The sequence below is a fragment of the Lepidochelys kempii genome, chromosome 3 (assembly GCF_965140285.1).
Source record: "Lepidochelys kempii isolate rLepKem1 chromosome 3, rLepKem1.hap1, whole genome shotgun sequence".
NCBI lineage: Eukaryota > Metazoa > Chordata > Testudines > Cheloniidae > Lepidochelys > Lepidochelys kempii.
In genome coordinates this window covers 195,482,026-195,509,154 of record NC_136382.1, presented here as the reverse complement: position 1 = coordinate 195,509,154, position 27,129 = coordinate 195,482,026, and the positions used below count along the sequence as shown (strand labels likewise).

At 40.7% G+C, this 27,129-nt stretch overlaps 1 protein-coding gene across 2 annotated transcripts in view; it reads right to left on the bottom strand.

Annotated features, from left to right (window-relative positions):
• SPRED2 (sprouty related EVH1 domain containing 2) overlaps positions 1–27,129 on the bottom strand; it is an 80,966-nt gene that overhangs the window by 8,229 nt on the left and 45,608 nt on the right. For both annotated transcript variants that reach the window (XM_073339468.2, XM_073339469.2), the window contains exons 2-4: positions 17,876–18,053; positions 16,724–16,892; positions 13,924–13,988 (exon numbers count right to left, since the gene is read on the bottom strand). In XM_073339468.2, the coding sequence (XP_073195569.1) occupies positions 13,924–13,988; positions 16,724–16,892; positions 17,876–18,053 (412 nt within the window). The remainder of the gene's footprint in view (positions 1–13,923; positions 13,989–16,723; positions 16,893–17,875; positions 18,054–27,129) is intronic.

Sequence of the window (27,129 nt, the reverse complement as noted above, 5' to 3'; positions counted from 1 at the left end):
GTAACTTTGTTCTGTGTCCATCTGCTGGTAGGAGCATATAACACGAGAAAATTCTACAAAACTAGCTATTTGATAGCAACTGTCATTCCAAGAAAACCTGGAATTAAAAAACCTTAAACAAAACCAAGTTAACTGAGCTAAAAAATTGTGCATCCACCCCCACGTTAAAGGGTTTGCTCTTTATAACTTTTTAAAAAAAACCATGAATTCAGCTGCACACAGTTCATCAGACTGAACTGATACTTTAAGTCAATAAGAGGGTCATTTATTTAATTATAACTGTCCACATTATTTTAGCTGGAATCCATCACCAAAATAGAACTCAACAGCTGATGCAAACTTTTTAAATTCTCTCACTGCATGCCTTGCAAATATGTTAAGCTTTGTTTAAAAAGGCAGTAGTATTTATTTATTACGAACTTATCTTTTTGCAGAAATAAGCAGAGGATGAAGTAACCGCCTACTTATAATCACTTCTGATTTGATTTTCATAAAACATTTACAAGATGCAGGGAAATCAGGCCCTTGACAAATCTCATGAAGCAGGTAGATGAGGGAGGAGGGTTATTAGATGCAGTCGTTTACAATGGATTTCTACACTATGCAGAGTTAAATTTTCAGTCCGCCACACTCAGATAAGCTGATGACATGTATTCTTCCTCTCCATCTATTAGCAATACGTTTCTATAGAAAAAGTTGATTACCATGAAATATTACAGTAACCCTCTTCCACTTCCTTAGTGGACCACACTAAAAGAAGAAGAGGATTGAATTGAAGTGTTTGCTCTAGGTTTTAAAAAAAAATTTTTGTTTGGTTGCTGACTCATCAAAACACATTCATTGTTTAGTTTTATTAAAACGTCACAAAGAGATTTGCCTTCTCCTTTGAGAACTTTCTGCAACATTTAAGAATAAAACCAAATTATGGTTGGTTTAACAACTCTCCTGTGTGCATTTCCAAGTAGACTGAAATCTTTGCATGTTTTCTTCAAGTTACTAGAGACAAGGGAAATCAAACCAGATTTGTCTATGTTTAAAAGAGCATGTGGAAATTACAGCCTCTCTCCTGAAGAGTGGTGGTTAGGCAGTCATTTGCCCTGTGGTTCTGAATCAACCCTCTTCCTGTCATCACTAAGACAGATGGTCCAAGCTAGCACCAGGAGGCAAATTCCCTTCCCCCCACTTTAAATTACAGAGGCCAGGAGGCCAGGCACAGCTTCATCCACTAATTCCAGATTCCACTTCCCTCCAGCATTCTCCTCAGGCTTCACTAACATTGTTGTGTTATACACTGAAAGGCAATTCCCTAATCCTTTTTACTGTGGTAACAGGAAGTTGTCAATCATCTCCTTGTCAGGCTGCCAAGGCTGCCTCTCTTTCAGACCATGTTTACATGCTAAGTTTGGCTGGCTCAGTGTGTCACCTTCAAGAGCAGAAGGCAGAACTGAATGACGAGCAAGAAACAGAAATTTCTGGCTGCTCCTCTGCACGGATTGCTAGCTCTCTTAATTCTAAATACGTACCCCAGAGCCAAGGAAACTAATGACGTCTGTTTTAACGTATCAGAAGAATGGCTCGCCATTTACGAACCTATCTTCTTGTTGAGAACAACTTCCTTAGTTATATGTAATACATAACAGAAGTTTTCAGCCTTTACTACTTTTTGAAATTTTCAAGTATCTTAAGAGCCAAAAGACAACAAAACATTTGTGTGTATTTTACAGTTTAGATATTAGTGTAAAGAGCTGTGTCCATAGATTAAAAAGGTTTCAGAGTAGCAGCCGTGTTAGTCTGTATTCGCAAAAAGAAAAGGAGTACTTGTGGCACCTTAGAGACTAACAAATTTATTTGAGCATAAGCTTTCGTGAGCTACAGCTCACTTCATCGGAAGTGATCCGTGCATCCGATGAAGTGAGCTGTAGCTCACGAAAGCTCATGCTCAAATAAATGTTAGTCTCTAAGGTGCCACAAGTACTCCTTCTCCTTTTTCATAGATTAAAAAGAATCCTGACCGGAGGGCAGAATCAGATAAACCCTATCTTACATGTAGAACTATTATCATTCCTGTTACTTCCACTGAATGCATCCGATGAAGTGAGCTGTAGCTCATGAAAGCTTATGCTCAAATAAATTTGTTAGTCTCTAAGGTGCCACAAGTCCTCCTTTTCTTTTTGCGGATACAGACTAACATGGCTGCTACTCAAACCAGTCTGGCTATGTTACTGTTACTCTACTCTCACTCACCTAATATATTTATTTCAGGATGCACACTAATCATATAGACTCTTCTGGGTAACTTCAGCAGGATTTAAGGAGGGGCAAAAGACTATAATTGCTGACCAATTGCTGAGCCACGGTCCACACAAGTATACAGAATTTCCTGAAGGGACACCAAGAGGACATCTAGTTCATCCCTGACTGATGTTAGTCTAACCTGTTCTTAAAACCTCCAGTGATGGGAGTTTCCACAGCCTCCCTAGATAACCTAGTCTAGTGATTTAACTATATACAAATTATTTTACAAATAAAGTTCTCTCCTCCCCCATACCCTCCCACCCAAAACAAAGCAATGGGATTTATTACTTTAACCAGCTGTGACCCACATACATTTTAGCAACACCACACAAAGGGCTTATCTAAACTAGGATAAAAAGATGTATTTCAGAAATGTGTTGGCCAACATGTTTTAATTCACTAGAGCAGTGGTCCCCAAACTGTGGGGTGCATCCCCTAGGGGGGCGGAGAGGGACGTTTGTGTGGGGGTGCACGGCGGAGCCTGGGCCAGCCCTCACTGGGGGCAAAGAGGGAGTGCCACCCAGCCTCACTCTGCCCCGCCCCCTACTCTGCCCCTAGCCTGGTCCAGCTCCGGTCCCAGCCACAGCTCCACTCTGCTCCTGCTTTGCCCCCACCCCAGCTCTGCCCTCATTCCCCCCCAGCCCAGCTTCTCCCCTATCCCCAGTTCTGCCCCCAGCTCCGCCATCAGCCCAAGCTCCTCTGCTGAGCCAACTGTGCAGTAATGGAGGGGGAGCGTGGACAGATTCCATTATTGGTAACGGGGGGTGTGGCAGGAAAAGTTTGAGCACCACTGCACTAGAGTATCCAGGACACATTGTATGTGTGTCAGTTGGTTGAGGTGAACCTCAAGGGGTGCCTAGGGTTCACCTTGACCAACTAGCACATGCTAAAACAAAACTTGTCCTGCTTACAACAGTGTTAAAATGTGTTAGCTAACACATTTTAAAAATACACCTTTTTAAAAAATCTTGTTTTAGACAAACCCAAAGGCTAAATCTAAACAAACTCAGTGTGCTGTTAGACATGATGTAATCTTCCAAGCAGATACATGATGTCCGCCTTATTCTCTCATACCTACTATAAAAATAGAAAGCTTCCATACAACCTCTTCTTCTCCATTCCAAAAACCCTGTGCTTAAAATCAGACCTACAATTATTTAAACAAACCAACAAGGTCAGAGAGATTTGGACTGCCACCCTTAACTATACTCTGTCTGTCTACATAGTGCACAGGTTCCTTGGGTAATTTTAAATAGCAGAGACAGACTGGATAGAGTTACAAAGTCGGATTCTCCAGTCTGCCAAGTTCGCTTGTAGTGCTTATGCAGCATAAAATGAACTGAAAGTGGCTGGAGACAGCTAAGTTGCCCCCTTCTCCATCCTCATTTCCATCCACCTCAGAACTTGCCTGTCAGTGTAACTGGAGGGTTGGGGCGTCAGAGTTTGTACAGCTTCATAAAGTTTTAGCTACTGCAGTTTTCAAATTCAAAGTCCCACTGTCAACAAGCATCATTCAGGATCACCTTGTGACAAATCAAGTGTGAAGCTCGACTGTGTGAGTGCGTGCCCTTTTCAATTGTCACTGGTTGAGTTCAAGAGTGTTAAAAGAAACACAAAACTAAGACAAGCTGGAAATACCCTTTCCCACTGCTTGGTTTGCATGAAGAGAGGTGTTAAAACTAACACGAAAGCGTTTTGAGGCTAGATCTCAGAATTAAGTAGGGTCATTTCAATACAGACATTTGCCCTTACAAAATTATTTTTCCAAACTAGAGAAACCGAGACACTTTCAAGTGATATATGAAAGTGTGAGTTTGCTATAATACATTCATTCAGAACACAGGTTTATTCACCTAGGCGAGAGACAGCAACTTTGAAAACAGCGACTGTTCAATTCATTTTGACCTCTGGCAGCATTCACAGCACAGCCCAAACGATGTATTTTATGATCTGAAGGAGGATGCATTTTTCTCAGGTTAGAAATCTCAGATATAGGAGCATTATGCGTGTGATGGTTCTTGGTATTCTGAAGAATACCTGATTGCTTCTCATTACAATTATATATAATAAAGCAATTAAATGTAATGCACAAAACCAAAACAATCATCATATGAAATAGTGTTGCCATCGTCCGTTAACCTGAGGTGCTAGGCTCATGGGGCTGGCAGGGCGTTTCTCATTAAAAAGCTGCCCCCAAATTCCCACGCTGGCCGTTAAATAAAAAAAAAGGAAAACAATATAAAATGATGCCTAACTGGCACATCTTATTACAAAGCTTACATGTTTTGGCAAGATACAACCGTAAGGAAACTTACATCACTGCAAGAGACCACTTTTCAATTTCCTGCAGGATATATCACTGTCCCACTGCAAACCTGACTGCATATGTATATGGGAAGATAGAGAGCCAGGAAATGCACTATAAAACTGTTTTTAGAGAAGGGAACTGGAGGCAACAGAAATTGCTTCTTTTAGGTAAAGGAAAAGTAGTTTAGCACAACTAATAACTACTATGAATTATAGAAAAACTGCATGTTAGCAGAATCCATTACTAGAAAGTGTGTGTGGACTGTAGATATTATTTACAGATTTGCTGAAAAATTCAGCATTGAAAACAAATGCTATATGTGCCTCTTTACACATACAGTAGAACCTCAGAGTTACGAACACCTTGGGGATGGAGATTGTTCGTAACGATGAACAAAATATTATGGTTGTTCTTTCAAAAGTTTACAACTGAACACTGATTTAATACAGCTTTGAAACTTTACTATGCAGAAGAAAAATGCTGCTTTCCCTTTATTTTTTTAGTAGTTTGTGTTTAGCAGTATGGTACTGCAGAGACCATTCTGCCCACATAAAGTTACTGAAGCACTGGTATGTAAGTGCTTTGTCAAGCACTTTGAGGTGTTTGGAGAATACTTTTCACTTCACCTGTTCCCTAAAACATTTTCAGAACTGTGTGGTGAAATTCACAGACAGTGAAATGGCAGGGTGATTTGGTGAAAAGGGATGGAAGTTATTGTTTTAAGGCCTGAAACTCATACAACAGAGGATGTGTGGTTCAGAACACTTTAGAGCTACCAATTCCATTTTCCTATACTCTTGGAACAAAATCCAGCTTCACTCTCCAGTGATATTAATTTGGTTGCTTTTTAAGTTTTTTTTTTCTTTAAAAGTAACTAAATCTTAGTCACATTTTAAAAACCACTACCTTGCAACCATTTCCCCCAAGGGTTGAGCTTGCTACATGTAAATAAATTGGGGGCAGGAGGGGGAGATCAGTTAAATATATTAGAATGAATCCATTTTATGCACTACATATCTATGCAACTTTCACCACAGTAGATTTTATGACTGATCCTCTCTAATCTACAAACTGCAATGGAAATATAGATACTTTATAGCCGGAACTATATGATTATTCTTGTAGTTTAATCAGTTTAGGAACATAGCAATTGCCATCTCAGCTCATACCAATCATCTGTCTAGCCCAGTATCAAATGCTTCAGAAGAAATCATAACTTGATTGTATTGGCAGCAAATTTAATTTTAATGTAGCTTTTTTCAAACTATCTACTAAAAAAACCCAAAACACTGTGGACAAAGGCAGAATCATGCCTTAACATGACACAGACGTGAATGAGAGAAGGTCCCACACTTAACAAGGGATTTAATTTTTGAAGTGACTTCCTACAGTAAAAATCTTTCCAACTAGTGGAGGTTCCCTGTTGATTGCCCAGGACTAGTTAGTAGCATAATTAATCTGGTCAGATAGTCCACCTCTCCATGGTGAGGCAGGGTCCAGTATACCTAGACCATCTCTAACAGGTGTTTGTCTAAGGTGGTCTTAAAAGCCTCCAGTGACAGGTATTCCACAACCTCCCTTGGTAACCTATTCCAGTACTTACCCAGCTTAAAAAGACTGTCCTCTAACATCTAATCTAAATTTCCCTTGCTGCAGATCAAAAACGATTATTTCCAGTCCTTCCTCAGTGGACATGGAGAACAACTGAACATTGGCCTCTTTATTACAGCCCTTAATATATTTGATAACTGTTAGAAGGTCCTCTCAGTCTTCTTTTCTCAAGGTTCAACATGCCTTTAAAAAAACCCAAAAAACCAAAAATCTTTTCCTCACAGGTGCTCTACTCTCTGAGCAGAGCAGAACAATTATCTCCCATGTCTTACATATGATACTCCTGTTGATAATACACTCTGGTATATTAGCTTTTTATGCAAATACTCCATATTATTCGGTCATATTCAATGTGTAATCCACTATAACCCCCAAGATAGAGGAGAATAAGAAAAATCAAGTCATAAGTTCTGTATATTCAACACTTATTCATCCACCCACACATCTCAATATTCTCTCATATCTCTGCCACAGGGTATGGGTCATAAATATAAAGGGAAGGGTAAACACCTTTAAAATCCCTCCTGGCCAGAGGAAAAACCCTTTCACCTGTAAAGGGTTAAGAAGCTAGGATAACCTCGCTGACACCTGACCAAAATGACCAATGAGGAGACAAGATACTTTCAAAAGCTGGAGGGGGGAGAAACAAAGGCTCTCTCTGTCTATGTGATGCTTTTGCCGGGGACAGAACAGGAATGGAGTCTTAGAACTTAGTAAGTAATCTAGCTAGATATGCGTTAGATTCTGTTTTCTTTAAATGGCTGAGAAAATAAGCTGTGTAGATTCCTGTTTTTGTGTCTTTTTGTAACTTAAGGTTTTGCCTAGAGGGATTCGCTATGTTTTGAATCTAATTACCCTGTAAGGTATTTACCATCCTGATTTTACAGAGGTGATTCTTTTACTTTTTCTTCTATTAAAATTCTTCTTCTAAGAACCTGATTGCTTTTTCATTGTTCTTAAGATCCAAGGGTTTGGGTCTGTGTTCACCTGTGCAAATTGGTGAGGATTTTTATCAAGCCTTCCCCAGGAAAGGGGGTGTAGGGTTTGGGAGGATTTTGGGGGGAAAGACGTTTCCAAGTGGGCTTTTTCCCGGTTATATATTTTTTAGACGCTTGGTGGTGGCAGCAATAAAGTCCAAGGGCAAAAGGTAAAATAGTTTGTACCTTGGGGAAGTTTTAACCTAAGCTGGTAAAAATAAGGGGGTTTTCATGCAGGTCCCCACATCTGTACCCTAGAGTTCAGAGTGGGGAAGGAACCTTGACAGTATGCAATTCAGGAGGATTCCATTAGAGGTAGGAAGCATTGTCAAAACACAAGACATCTTAGTGTCAATAGAAAGAAAAGAATTATCACCAAACTGTACATGAGACTTATTATGGGGACGTAAAATTCAGCGATCAGTCTGTTGGAACAAATGAAGACAGAGATCTGGAAGAAGTGATGAGGCAGGAAGGATGAGAGTTGTACTAAGATACAGGAACATTTGGCCAGTGTAAGTTTGGCATTCAAGTAATGGGTTCTGATGCACAGTAATAAGTTTTGTTTAATGCAAAATACTTAAGTACCAAAAATATCTTATCTACTTCTAAGTCTTTCATTTTTCTTCTTTTGATAAAGCAAAGAGGTTTTGTTTTTTTTTGAATGAGGATTTGGGGAGGGGATCAGGTTCACTTTTCTCAGCTGGTATTTTCGACCCAAACGGAACAGCTGTGGTTTGCATGCGAGCCCAAAAGCCAACCTCAGAGGATGTGGGTGGGAGTTCTGAGCCCACAGTCATACATACAGAACAGCAACAGGAACCAGGAGCAGCAGCTACGGTTGGTTGCTAAGCAGCAGTAAGAACATAGGCAACATATCACCTGATTTCACTGTTGTGGCTTTTCCCTGAACTCTGCCCAGCCTATAGAAGAGTCAAGCTGGACGGTGGAAACTGTCTAGTCCTCTTGGCCTTTGCCCTGCCCTGTAAAGAAGCACATTGCCTTTCTGCCACTATCTCATAGCCCTGTGAAGGGAAGCCACAACCTGCTGCTGCTGCTCAAGCTGCTGTCCAAACTAATGCAGGAGTTGGTGCGGACAGAAGAATCCTACCACCCTTCAGCGTTGTCCACAGAGAGTCCCTTCCCCCAGAACAAACAGACTACATTGTTTTCTGACAAAAAAAAAAAGTATATTCCAAATTTAAATACAACTTAAAAAAATATCCTGTGGCCAGTAACAAATTCTTTAATGAGGTTCTAAGTATTATCTCTTTAAAAAAAATGGCAGTGGTTCTTGACAAGAACTCTCTGAGTGTGAACTGACATGCTAGCAAGAAAAATCAGATTTAGTGCATATTCAACTTACATGAATCTTATGAATCTTAAAACTGGTGCCTTAGTGCACTTGAGACCCACATGGGAGATGAAAGTAGGGGAAAGGTTTCATGGAAAGGCAGTGGGACGAGATCTGTTTTTTAAATTATAAAACAATGAGAGATGCAAAAAAAAAAAAAAAAAGCCTGCAGTGTTAACATTTGACATAATCTGTAATGACATGGCAGGTAATCGGGTCTGAGACCTAAACGGTTATTAGCAGCAGCCAAACCACGTGATAAACACCCAACAACCTCACAATTTTATCCCCGGGCTATGGGAATTTGTGATTATACATGCCTATTGAGAAAATGCAAGAGAAAAAAGGATCATTCTCGACACGTACTTTAGGGCTATCTCAACCGAATGTTCAGTATACTAAGTGAAAGATCCAACGTATTCCACAGCAGGCTGGACCTATGTTCTAGTTCAAGGATTCTATCTAACGTATTTGTATGTTCCCCAACTCACTCCTTCACTGTAGTATCTGAGAACCTCACAGTCTTAAAATGTATTTATCCTCACAACTCCCCTTTGAGATAGGAGAATACTCTGACCCCCATTTTACATATGGGGAACTAAAGCACAAAGACTTGCCTACAATCCCACAAGAAGTCTGTGTGGGAGCAGGGAATTGAACCCAGCTGTCCAGAGTCCTAGGCTAGCAGTATAACTAGGGCTCTACCAAATTCACGGTCCATTTTGGTCAATTTCACAGTCAGAGGATTTTAAAAATAGTAAATATCATGATCTCAGCTATTTAAACCTGAAATTTCATGGTGTTGCAATTGTAGGGGTCCTGACCCAAAAAAGAGGAGGGGTGGGGTCGCAAGTTTATTGTAGGGAGGGTTGCGGTACTGCTACCCCTATTTCTGTGCAGCTGCTGGCAGAAGCACTGCCTTCAGAGCCGGGCAGCTGGAAAGTGGCAGCTGCTGGCCAGGAGCCCAGCTCTGAAGGCAGAGCTGCCGCCAGCAGCAGTAAGGATGGCAAGGTACGGTATGGCCACCCTTACTTCTGAGCTGCAGCCTGCAGAGCTGGGACCTTAGGCATCAGTCACCGCTCTTCGGCCACCCAGCTCTGAAGGCAGCGCAGAAGTAAGGGTGGCAATTCAGCGACCCCCCTAAAATAACCTTGTGACCCTCCTTCAACTCCCTTTTGGGTCAGGACCCGCAATTTGAGAAATGCTGGTCTCCTCAGTCAATTTCTGTAAAAGCACACAAAAGACCAGATTTCATGGTCCATGACGCGTTTTTCACGGCCATGAATTTGGTAGGGCTGCAAGTATAACCACCATCGTTCCTCTTTAGATTATAGATTCTGCAGGACTCTGGTGTAGCAGATTGGAGATTCTTCAGCAGTTTCATTTAAATGGAGAGGTTTTGATTAAATATTAAAATAGTCAGTACTGTAGCATGTGTTAGAATTTGATACCAAAGTAACTATTTTACATTGGCATATTAACAATTGAATGTGGAAGGGGGGAGAAAAGAGAGAAAGATATTTGTATTTATAAAACAGAACTACATTGAGGAAGTTGTCAAGGGGAAAGCTAGAGAGTTTTTCTGTCACTGGGTCCACTTCTGGCACACAGGAAGGCTACTTGGATTTATACGATACACAGATCAGACCAATGTTTCTGCTAAGATTGTCAACAGGTTTCAGAATTAACAACCACTATTTATTTCAATGGGCTGTTTACACTGCTCAGAGCTATTCCTTCACACATTCTGCAGACTCAGGAAGACACACTCCATCGTTCAGTGGACAAAGTTCTCGTTTTTCAGTTGATAATCATATGGGAGAAAACCTTTTTTTTATTTTAATTTTTAAAAGTGAAAGCTTAGATTTTGAAAAATAGTTCTCCAGCAAGGGATGGAGGATTCAGCTGTAAATTCTGTGGCTGCAGAAGCACAGAATACATTGTGTCTGAAGTATAAGTGATACTTCCGAATTGAAGAACATTTAATTGAGGAAGGCAGTCTGCATGTAGACTGGATTAGTGAAGGCAAACAGAACAATCCCAGATCCTTGGAAAGACAGCGCTCCCCCAATGGAAACAGAATGGATGGCTAGCCTTACTCAGATTGCATCTCTTGAGAGGAAAATTTATAATATACAGGGGCATGTGAAATTTATTTGCAAACATATGGAAAACATTTATGGATTCTAGTGAGGGTCTGGAATTAAAGTAATACTACTATATACCCGTTGAACCTAAATGAAGGTTTCATCTTTAAAACATGCATTTTACCTGCAAGCCAGTCATTAGTTTATGTAGTCTTTCGGGGTGTTTTGTTTTCTGTTCAGGTATGGCTTTGGTTTTCAATGAGGGAGGGAAAATTTATCAAATAATTATAGGTCTAATTCCCTCGTTCCCACCCCCTCCACTTACTTCCAGCCATATTATTTACCACTACATGAAGTGAACAGAACTAAGCATACAAAAGCACTATTATCCTGTGGTGTCCGCTGAAAGGATCAGACTTTGGTGCCTATCTATGCTAGGGATTTTGCATTGATATAATTACATTGGTAATTTAAACTGTCAGTGTAGACCTCACCTCGGGTGGTTCACCGCAAGTGGCGACCTGTCCCAGCTACTCCTAGGCAGGTGGCTCCGCACGCTTCCCCTGCCCCACCCTGAGCATAGCTCCGCAGCTCCCATTGGCTGGGAACCATGGCCAATGGAAGCCGTGGGGGTGGCGCCTGTTGGTGGAGGCAGCGTGCGGAGCCACCTGCTGCACTTCCGCATAGGAGTCGCTGGGACAGGTCGCCGCTTCCGGGGAGCCACCTGAAGTGAGCGCCACCCAGATCCAGCACCCTGCACCCTCTCCTGTGTCCCAACCCACTCCCCGAAGCCCCCTCCCACACCCAAACGTCCTCCCTCTTAGTTAACCGGAATTTTTCACTTACCGGCTCCTCCCATTCCCCCAACATGCTGGATAAAACAACTTTTACTGTACTATGGATTACAGGAGATTCAACGTTACGGTCAACAGAGTGGCACAGAAACAGCCTTCTAGAGACTATCAACAGCTACAAAAGACAACCCAAAGCATAGCCACCTACAATTAGTGAAAAATGGCCATGGCCCTTGGAAACCCAAAGACTTAGCAACCTTACTTTTAGTACATAAATCAACACATTATCTTGTTGATAGAACTGCCAGACAGGTTGAAACAGAAGAACCCGAGGCATAAACTTCCACCATTCATCTTAAGTGGATGCTGATCACAGCTAAGTTTTGACTATTTGCATGCTAAGATTATCAATAAACGTAGCCTGAAGTACATCATGGAGCTTGACTGTTTCAAGTGTAATTGTAATTATATGAAAGAGGTGAATCTCGGGTCCCACCCCCCGCAACAAATCTGAAGATGCACATGAATAACCCATCACTGTAATAATAATATGTCTACAGATACCTTATATATGTGTGCTTCACTGGGAGTCAAGTGGGAAAAAAATTAGTTTATTTTTCAGTTCTGGCTTTGAACACTAAATGGAGGATTGATGGTATATTTAAAGTAGCTGCTGCACAATTTATCCAGCTTTCCTAACACAAACATTAAACTACTGCCAACACTTGTTCCTATCTAAAAAACAAAGCACCCCAACTTTCTATTCCCCTAGAATCTAGACATGGGCCCAAAACTAAATATTATGGACAAAACCATGGGAATTTTCAGGCCTCAGTTACTTCCATGGATCCATCTGGTCCCTCAACAAATTGGACTGATTTTAGGACGAATATCCTTAGCTATTTTCCACATTTCCCTTTAAAGCACTTAAAGAAATGTAAATGGAACGTTCATTTGGCAGCTTCAACATCTCTAACACGGCTAACAAAGCTGACCTGTACGCATGACAAGTTTTGAGTACCTCCACTTTACAACAAAGGCTCAAACGCAATACACAAGCCTGAAGAGACGTATGCATTTCAAATGGCACCAGAACATTGTTTTCAAGGATCTTGTAACTCTTGGATAAATACTACAAAAGAGTAAAGTACTCTGGCTCCAATGAGGCCTTACCCTCTCCCATCTCGGATTCTATAAATCACTTCTGGCAGGTAGCTGGGAAGCAGCTGCTAATGATAGTTTTGCTCTGGAGCACAGGAAGTCACCTTTTAACCCTGCCTGCTGTTGTTTGTCTCTTAGAACTGTGACAAAAGAACAGATGTGAACAACATGCCAACTGTCAAGAGGATCTGGTCAAAACACTACAGGAAACCTGTCCAGACCCACACCATGCTTCTAATGGAAGCTCAGCTAAATTCATCTTGAGCTACCTTTCAGCTTTGGGCTCTCCCCTCCCCTACCCCAGCCCCCTGGCCTGACATTCACAGGATTTAACTGAATGTTTCCTGCTCCATTTCCTCCCTCCATTATCCTAGATACGCAGAAAAAGCACATTTTTGAAATGAGAAATAAATGAAATATTTTCACACTTTCACAGCAATGAAATGCAGTGTTAAAGTATATTTGTTACATCTACTTTGGATTCTGAAGATATCCACCTTTAACCCTCTGCTTTCTCCAATGTTTTTCAACAAACAGTTCATTTACAATGTAAAGAAGGTGGGTATGCGCATTACTGGAGCTGAGCAAATAATCTGAGCAAATAATCTTAATTTAGCTGTTTTTCTGCCCATGGAATAATATCCATGACCTGACTGAAATTTCATTTTATATATCTATTCAACCTTTTTAGCTTATGGATGGGACAGGGACACTGTCTTTTAGGAAAGCTCCAGACACATTTTTGATGCTACTACAAAATAAAATAAGAAACTACCATTATAAACAAGAACAAATAATAATGAATGGCTGACTTTCTACTGTTATGTAGTTGCTATTGGTCAGTAAGTCACAAGATCTGGTTTGCTCCCCAATTTGAATAAGCTTGGATGGACTTCTTACGTTAATGCTTGCACAAGCAAATTTAAAATTCAGTTTTCATGAGTAACCACAAACATGACTGCAAAATTTGATTTCCAGAAACATGCCGGTAACACTCAACGTCTCTAAAACTAGCAGACAGCTAACACAAAACATGAACTCCACCAAAGCCAAGTCATTTGAAAATTAAATTAAAACCTGTATTTTATTTTTTTGGCATTATCTACTCAGCTCTGTGACACTACGAACATTTGTTCTACATGCGATACTACAGTGATGACAATGGGAGGACTTTAGAAGGCTGAATCTTCTTTTGGGCCATGGAAGGCAGAAGATGAACAGAGAAATATCACTTACAGACATTAAAGAAAATCATGATGATGAAAAAAGGGCCATTCAAAATTGATCAAGTGAACCACAGTGCAAAAGAGAACAATTTCAAACTAACTTTACTTACTGTGAAGACATCATCATCACCAATCTCAGCCTCATTGTGGATCGTTGAAGAGGAAGTAGTAGATCCTAGAAAAACATTATTAAAATATATGACATTTCTAAACATCAGATATTTTTAAATTAAAAATTGGTGGATTTTATTTGGATTTTGACCACTGGGATTATCATGGACCATTACATTCTCCAGATGAACTCACACAATAAAATTATGAAGTGAGAAAGTGGTACCAAATTAACAAGAAGAAAAGTATGTCTATTGCTAAGTAGGTTAGAAAGGTGACAACCAGAAAAAGTTCCTATGGCTACCCGTACTATTAGGTCACGGCAGAATAATGATAAGCACCTACAATCATATAGTATTTTCATTTTCAAAATGTGATAAAAGTATAATGAATGAACATTTAGGGCCAGATCTTCCAACTAATGTAAATCAATGGAGCTACACTGAATTACATCAAGCTAAGGATCTGACCTCTGAAGTCAGAAAACTTATTGATTTTACTAAAACAAACAAAACATACAAAAAAGCTCAGTCAGAAAGGGAGTCAATCTTTAGCATTCAGGAAGTAATGACCTACCCTGAAGAATTTTTGTTTTAAAAGATATTTGTCAGAGAGCTCTCTCTCTCCTTCTCACCTCCCCCCTGTAAACAAAACATGTAAGAACTGACAGAAGAACGAACAAAAACAGGCAGAAGAATACATTAATTTGAGGAGCTTCTGATTAACCTTGTGGTAACTATTAGGGTTTAATATGAAATTTGCAAATTTCATCCAAGAATCCTTCCTTCATCTCATTTAACATTTTATGCATTTAAAAAGGGACACTGCGGTATTCTCTACATTTTGGGGGGGAAAAATAAACTCTGTATGTGGGCTTTTAATATTAAGCCAGAATAATCACCAAACTTTATTGTACCAAAACTCTCTCCCTCCCACATCGCACACAGTTTTTTTTACTGCTTATGAGTGCTGAGCTTTTAGTAACTTTTTTTTTTTTAATTAAGTTGTTTGTACTGGGGCAGACAATGAGTTACATTAACTCTGAAAGATTTTAGAAGTTAATCTTATTTGTGGCATGCTAACCTGAGTTGAGTATTCATGAAGACATGCAGAGTTAAAGGCAAAATTTTCACCTAATGAGCAATGTGCATACATATTCAGGTTGAAAGCCCAGCTCCCATGACTCCAGAGCTGTACAACATCACTAATACCAAACAGAATTTCTGTAGTTCTGATACTTCAAGAAACAAGCTAAGGATTAAGTTTTGCTTATAAGAATATTTGAATGCAGTGAAGCTTCAAATGCATATGCTTGGTTGTGCTAATTTGACCAGATTTCATAGACAGTACTGAGATACAGTGACTCAAATCCAGAACTTTGAGAACTAGTTATTGGTTTTAATTTGGATAGCCCTATTTGGAAGTTAAGTAAGAGTGCATCCATCAGGCTTAGTCTGTTCTGTTAATGTGATAAACACAGATGCACTGATTTTGAACAGTAGCTAAAAAATAGCCACACAGCTTTAAATTTATACTTGAATCTTGAATTCTACTCTACTTCAATACATCTTCAGTTAGGAGTTGCTGCCATGTACAAATGTCCTCAAATACCATTTTATTACCATTTCCCTTCAATACAGAGTATATACATTATTAATATATTGAGATTCAGTGTGAATTATATTATAGAAGATACCACATTTAATGCCCCAAAGAGCTTACAGTTTATATGAGACAAACAAGAAAAGGAATACAGTTCAGAAGCATAGGGCCTAATCCTACTCCCATGGATTTCCGTGGCACAGGGTCAAGCACATAATGCATGAATGACCACTGAGAATTTGATCTCACCTCTCAGTGGAGCATCACTGAAAGGTCTGCTTTAACGGAGGGAACTGAGTGATAAGGCATGGACGAGAAGTTAGAGTGCCATGTATTTGTGATGGGACAGCTAAAAATGTTCAAAAATTAAAGATCCCAAAATATAAGGAACTAGATTTTTTGCAAACATATCCTAAACTTAATCAACTGTTAATATTTATTCCAGTCATTCAGAAAAAAAGGATAGCGTTGGCATCACAACTACCTACGTATCAAATAATTGATTAATTATTTTTCACTGAAATGAGAACAAAATACAGGATAATTTTGATTTGAAGATACATTTTGATTCTCGTTTGATGGCAATATAATGCAAAAAGGAAATGTTTATAACAACCTCAAAGTATGTACCATTCTTTTTAATTAAGATAAAATTTTTGATGGGATAAAAAATATGAAGCCTTCAAGCACTACAGTTCTCCAATTAAGTTGAGATTTAACATAATTAATTTTGTCGAAGAAAAAATCCTTATGATTCATTCAAGTCCACATAGGAATTCATACGATAATTTAACAAAGCACAACAAAAACATATCATGAAATAATTTCCAGTGCAGCATTAGCTGCATGTACAGAAAAGTGACCTAAAAGACAAGATGTGAAATACCGGTACTTTGTTCTTTTGCTAGCTATAGTTAGATCCACAGCTATAAGTAATGCATCTTTTCATCTTAGGTCTTGATGGATGAGGGTACATAGGGATGGGAAACTCTGAAGAAATGCCTGAGTTAAATCCTTCCCTCCCCAAGAGGCTACTAATCTAATTCTCTGCTGAACAAGAACTAAACTTTATTTTAAAGGCTAATTGGCTGACCGCAGTAAGAAATGTGAGAAATGCATTCAAGTTAGCTTGAGTCCTGTCTCTGGAACCTCTCCTCTGCAAAGAAACAAGCAGAATGCTGATACAAGCTTCAGTACCTTCATTGAGGTCTTCAATTGCTTTCCGCACTCCTCTATCAAATGCTCGTGCATCGGCAGGACTTTGAAAAGTGAGCCCAAACTTCCTGTTGTCAACCTTCCAGTGATGAAATGTAGGATTTGCTTTAGTATAGACCAAGTCCTTTTTTACAAAGCATTCCAATACCACCTAAAAAGTTTCAGCACAAAAGTAAGGTTACATTTATACTTGAAGGGCAGGGTTGTCACTGTTTTAGTACAGACCAGAATCTCCTGCCCCACAATCTCCCCAACACAAAACAAGCAAGTTATAAATCTGTTACTCTGGTGAGAGAATATCGTTCAATATAAAATCTGTTACTCTGGTGAGAGAATATCGTTCAATATAAAATCATGTCAAAAGCAGTTATAAGTGAAACAATCACTTTAAAAATCCCAGCTCTCTTGACAACAAGACCTTCTTAAATCTACACTATACTATCCACTTTTATTCAAACACCTATTCTAAACCTGTACCAAACCACTTTGCAAGAGGTGGATTTTTAAGCTTTTCCATTTTATAACTGGGTATCCTAGAAGCAACAAGAAAAACTAACCAACAAGGAATTAAAACAACAGTTGTTTTTTTAAACTTCCAATTCATATTTGAATATAAGTTTTATTCATTTTATTTTGTGCAATAAAAGAAGTCTTCTAAAAAAAATATTGGAAGGAACTGAGCTTGTCAATTCATAAAAAGACAACTTGTCCTCACATTCTTACTCTACCTTGAATAGCATGCAGCATAAATAATTCATTGCCATTTTAAAGGCTTGCACTGCATTACTCAGTACAACGTGACTGGCTTCATGAATTCTTTACACTTCAGTTCACTTCTCACATATTCTTATCAGGTCTTAGAAAAATAAATGTGTCAGTTTCATGTTTTAGGAATTAAAGGTGGACTTTACATATTGCTGTTCAACATGCAATTGCTATTTCAAGGAGATAACATGGCAACCTAAAAACCAGATCATGATAATTTATTGTTCATTTGAATTAGGATGGGGTTACTTTGCACAATCTGGCATTGCTTCCCAGTTTTTTTTGTTCAGTTTTGAAACTCCTAAAGATATGTTGATTTTGGGTAGCTTTCCTAAGAAAACAGACAAAAGTTGAATTAGGTTCTATTACCAGTTTGTCTTTTTGCCTTTCCCCGTGGATTAGAAACCCACTTCTTCCGCTGCCCTCTGGGTAAACGACCTTGCAGACGCCAACTTTACTGAGTCCGCCTCCTTCTTGCGGTAACCATCCCCCACTGGAGTCATCTCGGGTCATAACCACAGCTTTGACTCGCACAATATAGCTGTCACTGTAACAACAACAACAAAAATAACGGTGTGAGATTACATATAATCTTACAAGAGTTTTATTTATTGCAGTATTTAGAAAGTACGGATCTAGACTCCAGGTACTTGCAGAGCAATTTCAAGTTTTATCTGAGGATACACCTTTACCCTGATATAATGTGGTCCTCGGGAGCCAAAAAAATCTTACCGCATTAGAGGTGAAACCACGTTATATCGAATGTGCTTTGGCCTCGAACATTTCCGTTATTATTAGTCACTCCCCGCCCCCTGACTGACCCCTCAGAACCCCCGACCCATCCAACTCCCCCGCCCCCGGCTCCCTGTCCCTGACTGCCCCGACCCCTATCCACACCCCTGCCCCCTGACAGGCCCCCCGCGACTCCCACGCCCCCGTTTCCCATCCCCTGACTGCCCCGTCCCCAGAACCTCCAAACCATCCAACCTCTTTTGCTCCCTGTCCCCTGAACACCCCCCGAGACCCTCTGCCCCTTATCCAACCCCTCAGCCATGGCCCGGCACTCTTCACACGCCGCTCAGAGCAGCGTGTCGGAGCCAGACACGCTGATGCGCCAATCTGCCGGAGCGCGCGGCCCTGCCCCGCCCCCCAGAGCGCTCTTTACTGCGTTATATCCAAATTCATGTTATATCGGGTCATGTTAAATTGGGTCATGTTATATCGGGGTAGAGGTGTAGATATGAAAGTGTTTATAGCAGATGTTCTTTACTGCCAGTTGCTATACAAAACAGCCACTATACAAACAGCAGTAATTGCCCAGTCTAATTTCAGGAGCTCAACACACCACAATCAAGCCTGAAGCCTTTTACCCCAGCACATCGGGAAAAGACCTTGAATGGGAGACAAGCCTTGCAACATGCCCCGCAGATCTACAGATGTGGGCTCTATTGGGCTACAAAGAGAAGAAAGTTCCAGGGCTGAATACTCCTTGCTGAAAAGCATCCTGCCAGTAGTCCCCTCTTGAGCAGGGGAAAGGATTCTAGCTCTAGTGTCTCCCATGATCACAACTGCTGAAGTATCACACAGGGAGAGTGGGAACTTGTCAGATACCAGCGTCCAAAACATGTAGGGCTACCTCCCACTCTGAACACATTAAATTACATTTGGAAACTCATCTGCAACTAGCATAACATGCTCCCTGAGAGAAAGAATGAACCTTGCAATATCCCACGTAAGCATGCCCTCTGGGCACAGGAACAACTTGCCCAACACTAATCTTTAGGATCACACAAGAACTCTAAGGCAGCTCCACCTACCCCGTAGGGAACATAGTGTTCCACCAAGATCTCATGGGCAGCGTTGGAAGCAGCTCACAGAGCTAAGAGAATCAGTGCTGATACCTGACAAGGAGCAGATCAACCAGTGCAATTTCCATACTATACCCAGGCCTGAAACAAGAGTGGAATCAAGGAAATCTGAGGATTTCTGACACTGCTAGACTTGTCTCACCATTTAGAGATGTTACTGAAAGCAAAAGGAGAGTAGTCTTGTCACCTTAAGAGCGTTCCCTTCGAGAGACACCCATAAATGCATTAGTTTCACCAGTCTTAGCCGGCAACCAAAACAAGACTTTCACACATCATGGAAGAGAGTCCAAACAGAAGGTGGCAGAGGTCAGTCCTGGACAAAGGCGTAATTACTACCCCATCTACCACCAATCTGAGTCAAAAACCCTCTATGTCTAGCATGTGGCCAGTTGTACTGACTGATCCTAAGGATAGTTCTAGTGGCCATCAGGTCCCTGAAACTGAAGAGTCACCATGCACATCAACAGTCAACAAGCATATTCACAATCGGTTCCGATGCTACAACCGACATCTGATCACCTCATACAGAGACACTGTAGCACATTAGTGAGCCTTGTGGACCTGCACTAGTCTCACTTTTTTTTTACTGGGGAATATTAATGAGGAGTATGCTTGTAAATTAATTGACCCACTGCACAAGGGTAGGAAAATACAGAAGAGAAAACTAATTACTTGATCTAGTAAGTTTTCAACACACTGTCAAATCAAACAGACCCAAAAGTTTGTACTAGTAAATGACACAACCTGTTCAGCCCCCAAAACATACTGTCCATAAAAAGGAAGGTAAATCTATGCAGCATTCCCAAAGGATGCCTTTCAAAATAGTTAGACTTCAACCTGAGGGATGAGGCTTGAAATTTATTTTTTGCGAAAGTTCTTGGCATCTGAACAAACTGACAGTATCTCTTTAAACTTGACAAGATCCGGCTAAGGTTAATAGAAAGGCAGCACCATTCGTCCTTATACATGTAGTAAACCGGTTTTTTAAAATTTACCAACACACAGTTAATATTTCATTAAAAGTTGTTGGTGTTTGATGTATCACTTGCATTTCTCAAATGCAGCCAGGCTCTAATATCTAGTAAGTCAACAACCGTGGTCTTGCTTTTAGCTTAGCGACATGACTCGGAAAACATTTGTTAAAAATAAATATCCTGTTTATTTCATGTTTCCCTCTCCCTTTAATGGTTTATTTTCCACTTTAAATAACTTCAAAAATATGTTTAAAAATAAGCTTTGCATGTAGTCCAAAATTACCATCGCCCAAAAACCAACCAGTACTTCATGCTTATTTGCATCCTATGGATTTTACATACACAACTAAGTCAGTCTGGCCACTGGGGAACAGCAGAGAAATAGCATGAGAAACTTTGGTACAATAAAGACTTTCTCTAAACACTAAAGTGAAATTAATGCAATGATTTATGAAAAATAAAAGTCAAAAGGAGGACTTCTTACTTATTAATAAGTAATAATAAGGCTTATTACAGATCAACCACCTGGTTCACTTTGCAGTCCTTTGGTACTGTTATGGTGTGACCTCAACACCAGTGTACCCCCTTGCGTGACGGTGTGATGGGCATACAGGGTGTGATCCCCAGTATGCAGTCTGCTTGTATGCAACTCAGAGGTAACAGAAGTTCAAACTATTACCCAAAGTCTCTTCAAAAATCAACCCTTCCTCGTCTACCCTCACCCTTCTTGTAACTCCAGACTCTTCTTTCACTGCTAGTATTTGACCACTAGCCCCTCAGACAGAATCTCCCTGAGGGATCTGTTCTCCTGTAGACCCAGGCCCCTTCACAGGCGACCTAGCTCCTTCAGATGATGAATCCTAAGTGTCCATTACCTGATGCCTCTTAGGCCCACCTCTCTAGTGGAGAAGCAACTAATTACAGCACAGTGCAATAGATGTAACTAGAACGTAAGAACATAAAACAGCCATACTGGGTCAGATCAAAGGTCCATCTAGCTCAGTATCCTGTCTTCCGACAGTGGCCAATGCCAGGTGCCCCAGAGGGAATGAACAGAACAGGTAATCATCAAATAATCCATCCCGTTGCCCGTTCCCAGCTTCTGGCAAACAGAGGCTAGGGACACCATCCGTGTCCATCCTGGCTAATAGCCATTGATGGACCTACCCTCCATGAACTTATCTAGTTCTTTTTTGAACCCTGTTATAGTCTTGGCCTTCACAACATCCTCTGACAAGGAGTTCTACAGGTTGACTGTGCACTGTGTGAAGAAATACTTCCTTTTGTTTGCTTTAAACCTGCTGCCTATTAAATTTCATTTGGTGACCCCTAGTTCTTGTGTTATGAGTAAGAGTAAATTAACACCTCCTTATTTACTTTTTCCACACCAGTCATGATTTTATAGACCGCTATCATATCCCCCCTTAGTCGTCTATTTTCCAAGCTGAAAAGTCCCAGTCTTATTAATCTCTCCTCATATGGCAGCCATACTAATTGTCTCCTAACCCCTTTTATCTTGTGATGGGGTTTTGCCTTGTCACAGGTATGCTAAAAGCAAATTCCAAGACAGGAGTGTATCTAAAAGACACCCCCAACTAGCACTGTTCTGTATTTTAGCCACAGGATGCACACAGAGACTAGTAGGAAACAGGAGAAAAGAAACGGCGACAAGTAATATTATTTTTCTCCTGCACCCCCCAGTTCAGTTTGGTCACTTGGTATGTCAAAAACAGTACCCAGAGCAGAAAGGCAGAGATCTGAGATCTACCTGGCTGTATCATGCAGAATCTATCTTCTGACGAAAGCCTTCATAGAGGCCTGACAGTTTAGCTTATGATAGTGATAAAGGTATGGATCGATGCCTATGCTGTTGCCCTGCAGAGTTCATAACAGAACTCCTCTTTTCCTAGAAGATCCAACCACCCACTCAGAAAATCTTCAGAAGTCACCCAAAAACAGAGAGTATCCTAAGGAAACTGGAAGACCTATCAAGTTTGGCAAAACATAGGAGTCTGCCACACAGTGGAGCCTCTGGGTATATCAGGAGTTACGTAGTCTGTTTTGTGGTGATGGAGAGTTCTAGAAAAGTCTCTCCATAACGGTTTCCTTTTGATCAGATTTATCTACTGGACTTTTGGTTCTCTTATTGGATTTGCATGCAATACATCTTCGTAAGGACTGTCTAATGGTTTAAGTATGGCTTTTATTCCCCTATACACAGCCCTGTACAAGGTAGAGTTTCACCTTCTGTTTGCCCTGGGCCTCTGCCATTACTTTTTCATTGGCTCTCCATGACGTTTTCCAACATATTTTGATGTTGTCATAAGCGGCTTTGCTTGGACATCTGCTTTTAATAAAGTCATATATGCCTGCATTGCTGCCCATAGCTCTGACTGATATGCAAAGCAGCCGTAGAACGGAGATTAAGTGGCTAGGGATGTCTTCAGAAATCTTGCTCCCAGCCCTCAAGACATTGAAGCCTTCTATAGCAGAACGTCAGATGAGCATGTCCAGAGTCTGATCCAGACATTAGTATTTTCCCAGTAAAATGTGTTATGCAGCCAATGGCTTCTACTAAAAATAGTTTCTAAATTTGATTCACAGTAACTTTTAAAAAATTGATTTGCTCCACTCTGGATACCAAGTGGCCAATTTACATATGCTACATTCTTTTCAAACAAAAAATTGACTGGCTTCTAGAAAACATTCTCTATGGTAATGTTTGAACTCTCTACTCCTGTGCTTTGTTTTTCATACAGTTTCTCTCTATGCATTAGATTATCTCTACGCATTGATTACTCAAGATTAACTATTTGTCTTTCTTCCCCAATTTCCTCTGGTTTTTCTAAGTTTGCATTCCTTCTATTTTGGGCTTAACTGCTTCTATATTACATCCTTTAGTGTTATCAGGGAGTATCCATGGAATTTCAGCCTTTATTTTAAGAAAGAGACACGAACACAATCTTAAAAATACTCTTCCATAGAACAAATGGCCTGTTTCCTTTTTTTTTAAACTTCTTGAGTGTATTATAGCTCAGACTAACATTTTCTATACAATCTAGTACAAACTTTCTAGTCAGAATTCAGAGCCTTTCCCCTTCCTGAAACAGCACTGCTAGGAACTTTCTAAAATTTGTTAATTTTGATTTTGCTTGATTTAACGACTAATTCCAATCACCAATATTTCAGATTTCTATGGTTTAAAGGTTGCATGTTTCCATTATCTCAGATAATTCTCTCTCGTCATTGACAAGCTTCCCATGTTCTTCAGTTTTAAATATTAGTAAAACTCTGGGCTTGAATAGTATTTTTAAACTACCCTCCCCCTCATATTTACATTCTCGTGGGGGCATTAAGTGAATCATATGGCTTTTATTAAAACATCTGTGCTGATATTCTGACCTGTGGCTCTTTTACAACCTTTAGTACCAAGGCCTGCAACTGTATCTGAGTGTATAACAGCTCCCTGACTAGGCCCTGGTCTACACTAGGACTTTAGGTCGAATTTAGCAGCGTTAAATCAATGTAAACCTGCACCCGTCCACATGATGAAGCCCTTTATTTTGACTTAAAGGGCTCTTAAAATCGATTTCCTTACTCCACCCTGACAAGTGGATTAGCGCTTAAATCGGCCTTGCCGGGTCGAATTTGGGATACTGTGGACACAATTCGACGGTATTGGCCTCCGGGAGCTATCCCAGAGTGCTGCATTGTGACTGCTCTGGACAGCACTCTCAACTCAGATGCACGATTGTTTGCCGTTGCTCTGACGCAGGGAGGGGCGACTGACGACACGGCTTACAGGGCTGGCTTACAGGGAGTTAAAATCAACAAAGGGAGTGGCTTTACATCAAGGAGTATTTCAGGCAGGACTTCACAGAGGGTTCCAATAAGAAATGGTGCACCTAAGTTATTGTTCTTATTGGAACAAGGAGGTTAGTCTGGCCTCTGATTGATACATGGCTAGATTTACCTCGCTGCACCTTCTCTGTGAGTGACCTAGAGGAATGAGTCCCCTAGACGGGGGCCAGGGGGTGGTTTGCAAATGAGTACAAAACAAATCTCATCTATTCCTTGTTTTGATACACTCCATCTATCTTTTATATCTTTGGCTGGCAGCAGACAGTGCAGAAGGACTGCATGCCATCCACATCTCATGGCTGCTCGGCGGAAGATGGTACAATAGGACTGCTAGCAATCCGTATCACCTGCCTGCTCACCATAAGATGGTTCAATAGGACTGACTGCAGGACTAAAGAGAATGACCTGATCAAGTCACTCCAAATTTAGTCCCAGTGCCCATGTCTGCCCAGGTGCTCCTGATCGACCTCACAGAGGTGACCAGGAGCACATCGGACATGACGATGACGGCTACCAGTCCTATTGCACCGTCTGCTGCCACAAGGCAATGGGTTGCTGCTGCTGTGTAGCAATGCAGTACCGCGTCTGCCAGCACCCAGGAGACATATGGTGATAGTGAGCTGAGCAGGCTCCATGCTTGCCGTGGTATGGCGTCTGCACATGTAACTCAGGAAAAAAGGCGCGAAAGGATTGTCTGCCATTGCTTTCACGGAAGGAGGGAGGGAGGGAACGGGGGCCTGACGATATGTACCCAGAACCACCCGCGACAATGTTTTAGTCCCATCAGGCATTGGGATCTCAATCCAGAATTCCAATGGGCAGCGGAGACTGCGGGAACTGTGGGATAGCTACCCACAGTGCAACGCTCCGGAAGTCGACTCTAGCCTCGGTACTGTGGAAGCACTCCGCCGAGTTAATGCACTTAGAGCATTTTCTGTGGGGACACACACACTCGAATATATAAAACAGATTTCTAAAAAATCGACTTCTATAAATTCGACCTAATTTCGTAGTGTAGACATACCCTAGATGTCTCAATCTGACACTGAACGTGGGAAAAGACAGACACTTTGTTAACTGTCACTGATGGTTACACTACTGAATCATTCTGTGGAAGTTGGTTTGGTTGGATTGTACCCAATGTCATCAGCCAGGAATGTCTTAGAAGTTTGATCCAAGTCTACTCAAACCAATGAAGAGACTCAAATAGGCTTTGGATCAGGCCCCACATCTGGAAATTGCATAAGGCCAAAAAGTCATCCCAAGGACACTGCCACAGGGACGTGGACACGGACACGAATTAAGTCAGACCGAACTATAGAGTGAAGAACACAGAAAAACTGAATATGGAGGTTAGCTGGTAACAAATACAATTCAATAGAATAGTGGTATAAAGTGTGAACTACTAAAAAAAGAGAACATTAAACGTATTTTCACCTGACTGCAGACAAGTGATAGAGCAGCCAGGTAGACTGGTTTGAATGACAAGTGGCTGGACTAATGTTATAGCAGCTAAAAATGGTTGTTTAAAGACTTAAGATTATAATTGATAAGAATCCGAACTGAAGGAACCAACATGCGATGAAAGAAATACATTTCAAAAATATGCCCCAAATCCCTGTTTTCTACAGTTGTCCAGGGCAGTGTATAGATAAATGCAGGTTCTATAGAGAAAGACATGACTTCTCCATTTTAAAGACTGTAACTTCAGGGGACTCAGGCTTTTTCATCCGGAGACAAATCTAATTTCCGCCCTGAAAATGAGATCTTTATCCCCCTTTGCCATAGCAAAAGCAACACTGCCGGACAATACTTTCCAGCTTGTGAGACAGGAAGAACACTAAATTGCTCTCCTAATACAGTCAGTTGGAATTCCGTCTACAGCTGTTACCAGGTGGTCACATTTACATTGTATGCTCTTTAGAGCAGGGACAGGCTCTCCTCCTTCATGTATCACCAGACACAGCACTGTCACTATTTCCAGATATACTAACTATTAAAAAAGACCTAGGACAATAATTATTATTTGGTTCCACTATTCAGGCACTGAGATAGAACTCAGGAGACCTGGGGTCAACTTCTAGTTCTGCCAAACTTCACTTAATGTCTCTATGCCTAAGGTCTCCATCCATAAAATGGAAGCAGCGATGCTTTTCTATTCCACAACAGCATAGATAAATACCTGGGAGGTGTTCAGCTAATATAGTGTTGGGTCATATAAGTATCTAAACTCTTCTGCATGCAAACTGTTTATTTTCTTTGCAATATAATTTCAGGTAACTGCATTATGGCCTTGACTAGTTGCAAGCAACTCATTCTCTATAGTTAAATAATAATAATTTACAAATCCTATGTGAGCATTCAGAGCAGCAAGAAACTCAGGATCTTGTTGATACATCCATCTACTTTTATTGTGCTGCAGCCATTTTTTTCAGGAGATCTATTCAGAGCACGTACAATATTTGATTAACTTCCATTTATAGTATATTGAATGCCATTAAGGTTAGATAAAGGGCAGACTTCTACTGTTAGAGTAAAACTACTAGAGGAACCAGAAGTGGCTTAAATTCTTCCCATTTTATTGGCCTCTAAAAACTTTAAGACTGCCCTTAATTGCTGGGTTTGTTTAAGGCCTACATACTATTCTGTTTGTACAATCAACTCTAGGGCACCAAGTTGATGGACTCTCCCACACTGACTGCAGAGCAGATTTCCCACTTCCTCACAAGTGACTGTGGAGGTATAGTGGCCCTGAGGAGCCAGATGGGGCTAGACAGTCCAAATGAGTTACTGGACACTCTGTCAGAGGCTGCCTCAACTTTTATGCGCCTCTCCATATTGGTTTCCCCTGCATTAGAGCACCCCACGGTGCCTGCTTGATTTTTGAGGCTAGAAGCTGATTTTTTCTGTGGGAGCTTCA